General features: G+C 34.3%; 1 protein-coding gene across 1 annotated transcript; it reads right to left on the reverse strand.

Annotated features, from left to right (window-relative positions):
• Window positions 1-1,039: 1,039 nt before the first annotated feature.
• On the reverse strand, window positions 1,040-6,866 carry LOC110381535 (uncharacterized). Its single transcript, XM_049841688.2, has 5 exons — window positions 6,735-6,866; window positions 4,677-4,776; window positions 4,161-4,397; window positions 2,378-2,504; window positions 1,040-1,598 (listed from the first exon to the last, which is right to left on the reverse strand). Exons 1-5 carry the CDS (start codon window positions 6,752-6,754, stop codon window positions 1,408-1,410), a joined length of 675 nt encoding a protein of 224 aa, XP_049697645.1. The 5' UTR covers window positions 6,755-6,866; the 3' UTR covers window positions 1,040-1,407.
• Window positions 6,867-8,505: the final 1,639 nt, after the last annotated feature.

Genomic DNA, 8,505 nt, shown 5'->3' on the forward strand with positions numbered 1-8,505 from the left:
TTACAAGTATGATAATTTTCACATTCAGACAAACTTCATAAAAAATATGTATTCTTCAAGTAAAAAAAAACAGCCTAAAAACACAAAACCACAAAACTTAATACTTATGTTAATGCACGAACTGTATCATCGATCAAAGTCACTTAAGACAGATTAAGCTGTAAAGTTGTAGGAAGTTGTTACAATCTTTGTTGCAATAGTTGGTATTCCGAAGAGAATGCACCATGGGACTATGCCGACGTAACGATGTAACAAAAGGGTTTTTTATCGAGATAATCTCATTTACCTCGTATTTTTTCCCTGTAGAGATGTTATGAAGAATATTTGGAGTAAAAGAAAAATAACTCGTTTAGTGTAAAGCGTTTCGTCCCTGCTTGTATTCACACTTTCTTACTATAATTTTTACAACTTGGTAATAATAACGAACTAAATTATAATTTCAGCTTGTCAGCTTGTTTAAAACCTAGTTTTATGCTATTTATACCGTTTCGAGTGTTTGTCGCGCACCTTTTATAAATTTCAATTAACCTATTTACAATTTCTAATGACGAGTCTCAATGTTTAGGAAAATAAAACAATTTCATTTTGAATTCTTGTAATATTTTGGAGATATTAAAATTACTTTTATAAATAAAATTATAAATTTCCTGTTTATCGCAGTATTCTCGTTCCTCAAAATACACGTATCGGTGACCTGAGCCTGCCGCAGAAACTATTACGGCAAAAGTTAAATCAGTTTTGTTGCCTCCTTCGAGGCGGTTTCATCTGGTTTCATCCGGTTCAAGGCATTCTCTTGTGCATGCACTTTTGTAGGCCATAGTTGCAACCGTTCGGGGAATACGTTACCGTTAGTAGCACTTAGAGCTAGAATGATTTGCGTTTCAAGTTTTAGTGTTAAAACAGTGTCGATGTTTTATACCCCAGCCAAATAATTGTACGAAATTATTAACTCCATGTTATGTTATGGCCATTTTCACTTACTACTGATAGCCTATCAGGAGCTTATCGTTTTGTTAGAAAAATAAATAAAAGTAATAAATCTTACCAATTATGTAATTGTTTGAGAAAATAAATGTATTTACAAATATTTCTATTAATTACACCAAATACAAAAAAAACACTTATTCCCCGCACTTGTCTACACAGTTATTTCCAAGTTCAAAACCTATTTTTACTTCAAGTGCAATACAATAAATAAAGGAAAAAAAAATGTCGCATTAGACTACTTCACATACAATTTACATTCAAAACAATAATACATTAAAACAGTTCTATCCCTCTATACCTACCTCTAATTAATTACATTAGCATTTTATTTTATACTTTTCACTCATGATTTCTTGGAACCATAGTTAAACTATCAGATGTTTTAGCCAAATGCCACAAAAATCCTATCGTTAGTTAATCTTAGACGGTTGAATGTTCATCTTTATTAGTTAACGTAACCTTGTCAATAGCTTGAGGATAGTTAAAGATGACATCTCTGACAATTTGCGATACTGGTCTGATTTCTGGTTTGATCTGGCGTAAAGTGGTTTGTTCTCGTTCCAGTTGTACTGCGTACACGTAGTATAGGAGAATGAAGTATCCTGATAGAGCTGAAACACATCGGAAAACACAGAATTTAGGCCCAAGTTCACTGACAACATAGACGCCCGTTTTTCTTATAGCAACTGTTTACTTTTTTAAATTGAAAGCGAATATTCATAGTAAACAATTGTTTTAAGAAAACTGATTTTATGTTGTTGGTGAAATTGGGCGTTAGTTCGCGTGAGGAAAACTCACATAGTATTTGTATTGTGACATTCCGAGAAGAAATATTCTGCCATTCTAAGTTGTAATTTAAGTAGTTTTCAATTGTTTGTGATTGTTCGTATTCGATGTAATGCCTGTACAAAGCATAGCTGCACAGAAAATTCGCTAGTGTGAATACGAAGAAATATTGTGGGAAGGGTTCGGGTGGATAAAGCACTAAAAATAGCCAACCGCTTTTCCTCACTATTACGTATTTATATTTCTTGTTTGAGATAGAACAATGAACGTTAACCATTATAAGTTGGCTCGTTATGAAGAGCCGTGGAGTGCAAAGTTTGGGTCTTATTTCAACGTAGGTATATGAAAACTACTTCATTACCTTCATGTAAAGTTACATTGAGTATTAAGATAAAGTTTAAAGTTTTGATTTTAGTACCTTGAATACTTTTTGTCTCTGTCTCTTTCTCTCTCTCGTCAATCTTCAGTTTTCTTGTAAACATACTGTTTTTTTTTACTTTTTTTGCATCGACATATTTTCTATACATAGTTATATCTTCTGTTAATTTATTTCTCAGTCAATTCTTGTCTTTCTAGAATTACTATTAAATGACAAATTTCTTACCGATTTCCATACAGCAAACTAACATAGAGTTAGTGGTGTGGGCTCCATATATTAATACCCCCGCAATGGACAGTACAAGTCTTATTGTCGCCACGCACACATGCAACTTTATGTGACCAGGGCGTTTCTGAAATCAGCAGAATGGTAACATGAGCTTAAGAAAACTTAGCTTTAGATAGAATAAAGAAAATGTGAAGGTGTGATTATTTATAATATGTTTGGTACTGTGAAAGATTTCGATACAGGCATTATTTGAGTAGGTACACCATTTGCTGGAATCAAAAAAACCGGCCAAGTACGAGTCGGACTCGCGCACGACGGGTTCCGTACCATTATTTATAAAACAGACAAAAAACCACGTTTGTTGTATGGGAGCCCCCCAAAATATTTATTTTATTCTAGTTTTCAGTATTTGTTGTTATAGCGGCATAAAAAATACATCATCTGTGAAAATTTCAACGAACGGACAGAGGAGCGAAAACAATAGGGTCCCGTTGCGTTAGGGTTCCGTAACCCTTTGGTTACGGAACCCTAAAAATGAGGTGGTAAATTGAGCAAAAATAGTTGCATTCAAATAGCAAGTTTATTATTAAATTAATTGGATATTTTCGCAACCAAGGAGCTTATAAACTATCAAACTCCGAAATATATTTTCTTGACCCAAAACATTATCTGTGTTTACTCCCCATTATTTACATCTTCGAGGAAGGGACGTAACTACTAATAGGCGATCTCCTAGGTCAGTAGATGACTTGGGATGTATAAACTAACTGTATGTGGGACGTATAAAGTGCGGGGCCCGAGGGATGTTGCCAACTGCAAACTTTGAACTCATTTTGCTAATGTTGTTCAAGTTAGTAACTTACTAAGCTAGGTTTATCGATAGGAGATTTATTTCATTTTATAAGTTTGGATTTTGATATGAGAAGTTGTACCTCCTACCTGTCTGTCATTTAGAATATTCTAAAGGTATCCCGAAAACCCGATTGATTATTTTCCTTAAAATGTTCAATAAAAGGTATTTATTGACATTCAATACAAAGAAATTGAATTATCTGCTTAGCCTCTTCTCAACTATGTTGGGGTTGGCTTCCAGTCCTCAAAAAACACGGAGGAACTCGCCATAACAAGTCGGTCCCCCATTCACTTACCGGCCGCATCAAGCGTTGCTTTACCTTAGGATCGATCGATCTATACGACTGTTACTTAGTCACGAGCACAAAGAAACTGAATGTGGACTACAAAAGACTGATCAAAGCATTTCTTTCAAATTTTTAAAAGGAAGTCCTGTCCAAAAATCATGGAACAAGTTGGCAATACCTATGTGTAATTTTGTACAAACTGGCATTTTGCCAGCCAAGTAAGTCAAATAGAACGTACATTTATTGTGGCCGTAGATAATGTGGAACACACCGCTTCGTGCCACCGTTCAGAAATGTGCTTTTGGTACTTTTATTAAATGAACTGAGTCTTAAGTGGAACTACTGGTCTGTCTTACATGCAAACACTGGTTTAAACATGTATTTTAGATAAACGCGTTAGGACTTTTCAAGTATTTACTTGGCTTAATATTTTCACGGTACTATTTAAAATACATAGTTACACTCTAGATTTGACAGGAGGGTTGGACACTTCAACTATACTTTGAGCTGATTTATCATCACAAATGTTATCCATCCGTATTAATATTATGTTTTTACATTCACACTATTAACATTTAGAAACATAAATAAAACAGGCAACATTAAATTGTAGGCATTAAAAAAAAAACAAAAATACGTACCCTGTGCAGTCCAACAAGCAGTACAATATTCATCACAAACCAACCAACATTCAAACATCCGACCAAAACAATGATTGCCACAGTGGAATTTAACTTGGAACTATCCATAGAGTCTTCATCGGGCACATTTTCACCATTTTCATTCTGTTTCGTGTATATGTAACGGAATCCATGCGTGTACACTGCCAAAAAGGCTAAAGTTCCAATAAAAAACAGCGTGATTATGAAGTTGAGAATCTGGAAAAAATATTCATGATCATTTCCGATGACCTAGATGCTAACAGTCATAAAATAAACCGCTCCCATTGTTATAAGTATGTCATCATAAATGTATGTAAAAATTGCATTGACATAAAGAAAATTACATAATGGAAAAGCATTTAGGACGCTTTTAGCCTCAGAGGGATCCATATTTCAGACAAAAATACTAACTTAAATTAAGTCAACCATTAACAACTCTCGAAATGTACTTAAGAAATATGGAGTTAATGGCTTATTATTTAAAAGTATACGTACCAAACTAATATATCCAAGTATAAAGCAACCTGTTCTCAAGGGTATACAAAAGCAGCACTTTGTGAGTAAGCAACAAAACTGGTAAGATTTTGGGTAGATGCTGAAACAAAACAGAATTAATGATTCATCTGCGTAGCGTTTTCCCAACTATGTTGGTGTCAGCTTCCAGTCTATCCGGATGCCGCTGGGTACCAGTGTTTTACAAGGAACTTCTGCCTATCTGACCTCCTAAACTCAGTTTACAGGGGCAACCCAATATCCCTGGTTAAGACTGGTTTTTTAAATGACAACGGAGTTAGTGGTTACAAAGAACTATTTAACAACGTCTTGAAAGATGTATGAGTGTTACCGGAAAAGTGACAAAATGTTTTCAAAATAAACGAATCAGTATTTCAGAAATCCTGTTTACACTTGATGATGACCGATGCTTGTGTGTTGGTAAACATAATGCCTTGTTATGCAATACAAAAGACAATGCACCAACTCATTGTCTGAATATTAATTAATTAGCATATTAGATAATATACGTGAGTCTTTCAAAAGCAAAAAAAAATAAGGGCATTTGAGACTAAGAATGAGTGTTTTTGAATAATTAATTAAGTAAGCGCCGGAAGACGCTGGATGCAGGTCGCTTCCAACAGGTATCTGTGGAGATCAAAGGGGGAGGCCTATGTTCAGCAGTGGACGTCCTATGGCTGAGATGATGATGATGATGATGAATTAAGTAAAAAGAACATAATACCTCACTGGAAAGTTCATAGATTGATTTTACTAATCTCAGGAACTACTGGAAAACATATTTATAAGAAGCTGTTCGTAGTTTGTGGCCCATCGGTGTTATAGATAGTTCAACTCAGATTTGCGCGCGGCCCTATGTGTGCGTCGGCTTGTAAATATACAACTTTCATTCGTGTGACAGTGACGTCGTCCGAGCATGACGTGTTCTTATCGCTTTTTGTTATGGGTACAGTCGTTTACGAAAATGTCTAGTTCTTCACGGAGAAAATGTTTAAGGAGTCAGGTAGCGTTTCAAAAAATGAAACATTCAAAGCTTTTTATTATTACATTTTACAGTTTTTCATTATTTTCTCATACGTTTTTCAAATTGACATTGACAGTATCTAAGAAATAAATGAGGTGAAATATCTAAGATGAGTTAAATACTTCTTACATATTTTCTAGCTCGGGGTATGCGGACAATAAATAAAAGTGTGGACTAAGAATGTAAAAAGACGTATAATCTAGTATAATAATGTAAACAAAATGTGTGGGGAATTATTAAAAGTTATATTGCTTCGCATAATGTCGACCAAAATAAGACGGAAATAATGAAACTCATAAATGAACGTTTAAGTCAAATTGGTGAAGGGGTGTTGGGTAATACTTGTCGACATGTACAAAAGGAAAAAGAAGAATACTATAGACATTTTGACATGTAGTCAAAATTTATAATTGACCTTGGTGAGAGTAGCGAATCTGAAAATTCATCATTTATTTTTCAAGTAGCGATTCAGAATCATTATAAATAAATAAACATTAAATTACGTATCAACTGTTTTTCTTTAAATAGCCGTATACAACCCCTAAATAAATTTATTTGTACCCGACTGTACCTCTTGTCACGCACACAAAGTCACTGTATATGTACAAGGGTTACCCACACATAAGGCCGCGCGCAAGACTGAGTTGAACTTACTATAACACAATGTAAAATAACTTTTTGGTAGCAAACATTTTCTATTTTAGATATTCTATCCAGCAGTCATCCAATCATACATTTATTCATTGATTCCCCTGGATTAATCGAAACTCAAATTGAAAATATATTAGTTACGGTGTGAATAAAATACAATAAGTTCCAGTAAATATATGCTACTGAATTTTTTTATTAAAACTTACGGCGAGTTTCACCGTTTAACTTTAACTATAACCGAAGAATTTTCAGTTTATCATTTAGGCGGTATTTGAAGCAGCAAGCATACGGCTGGTTATCGCTATAGTTAAATGTCTGGTTCAAAAAGGAGTTATAAAACAAAAAGATACAAAAAAAAAACTTACTTCTCGTACGGTGATGTCATTTTGTGGATAAACTGAACTATCAATCAATCACCAATTCCTCTTCTTATATTCTTCCAACTCGATGTGCGCTCAACGAGAGTCGCGCAAAGACTGCTTCCGATACAACACGATGCGCTTGCGTCTTATTAACGGGGAATCCCATGTATTTGCTTGTTTATAAAATAACATTCTCCTTACGTCACTTTGAGGATATGTAAACAGATTCTTTCTTGAGATTTCAATTGAATAATCTTCTCAATATGATTGAATACATATAACAATATCGGTAACAGTACACATTTTTGCGACGGAGTTGCATATTATTGTTATTGATACCAACTGTAGCGAATGACATATATCTGTTAAGTGATAATTTACACAATGATCCATTTGATTGTTACAAAATTACCCGAGAGACTTTCAAGGTATGCTTTGAAACAAAAATGTAAATTATATGTAAAGTATAATGTAAAATTAGATCATTTTATTTGATTTAAAAAAATCTTGTTCAGTCTTTGTTGCCCATAATTATGACGCATTTCAAATAAGTTTCTATCGACAAAGTTACAGTTGGTCTCATATCACCAGAACCTACCATGGTATTTGAAAAACGCATGTTTTTTTTTAAGGTACAACATTATTGTCTATAAAAAGGAAGATTCAATCCAAACTACGGAATACCATGTCTTACCGTTTTACTTACATTTCGTAAACAACTTGTTCAACAAAGAAACTGTCCAACATTAACCTTTAAAAGTCAGTAATAATAACTGCATCCTCGTATTTCACCTCAATAAAATTCTTACAAGGATAAACTTAGCTTCACAAAAAGATGTCCTAAGCGGTTCAGGCTCGATAAAACTGGTTTGAATTGGTTAGGGTTCAATACTCAGAGGGAAACACAGGACCCTGTTACTAAGACTTCGCTATTCGTCCGTCAGTCACCAGGCTGTAACTGTATCTCCTGAACCGTGATAGTTACACAGAATTTTCGTATATGCTAAATATTGTTGCATCTATAAAAATACTGAAAATTATCATAAAATAAATATTTTACATACAGCAAACGTGTTCAAAGAACGGAACCCAATACTCGAGACCGACTCGCACTTGACCGTTTTTTATGTTCTTCTTAGTTCAAACAGCGCTTTTCATTTAACGGCCAAGTCAACAGGGTGAAACTGAGCACTGAGTTTCATATGAATCAGATCTCAGTATCTGCTTGCAAATGACGACAAATGTTGGTTTTGCTACTTAAATGTTACTTTTTTATTCTAGACGCGGTGAGTATTTGAATTTGTAAAGCAATGTGTTTTGAAAGAGGAGATAGAATACACTTTTTCATGTTTGTAACTTGAAAAGGTTAATGTTTCTAGTTTTAAATGAAAATGAACAATTAAAGTTGTCACGTATAAAAATGTCGAAAGTATTCAAGATAGAAATTCGATACTTACTAAAAGAGATTCTGTAAGATGTACCAAATATTTAGAAAAATTTCTATACCTGTTTCCTCATGCGTCCTTTAGCATTCCACTTCAAGTCGGTTTTAAAACTTAGTCCGCTTCAGCAGATCTTAACAATATGAGTTACCCACCTGCTGAATAAATCCCCCAAGGAGCTGCTCCTCACTGAGATGGTAATTAAGCCTAGTCGTAGATGTATTTTAATAGCAAGGACATCTTGAAAGACCAAGGAGTTTCTCAATAACTTCTCATCGGTCCTTCCATTGGACCTAAAAGGGACCATATCTGTCGGCTGCGCCAATTCAAAC

Source organism: Helicoverpa armigera, chromosome 19, assembly GCF_030705265.1.
Source record: "Helicoverpa armigera isolate CAAS_96S chromosome 19, ASM3070526v1, whole genome shotgun sequence".
Lineage (NCBI taxonomy): Eukaryota > Metazoa > Arthropoda > Insecta > Lepidoptera > Noctuidae > Helicoverpa > Helicoverpa armigera.

What these genes read in the sequence shown, in the direction of transcription:
- LOC110381535 (XM_049841688.2), bottom strand. Translation starts at nt 6,754, where the DNA reads ATGACATCACCGTACGAGAA. An exon ending in TACTTGGATATATTAGTTTG is followed by an intron (nt 4,398 to 4,676) that starts GTACGTATACTT and finishes TATTTTTTCCAG; the next exon opens with ATTCTCAACTTCATAATCAC. An exon ending in AGTTTGCTGTATGGAAATCG is followed by an intron (nt 1,599 to 2,377) that starts GTAAGAAATTTG and finishes GATGTGTTTCAG; the next exon opens with CTCTATCAGGATACTTCATT.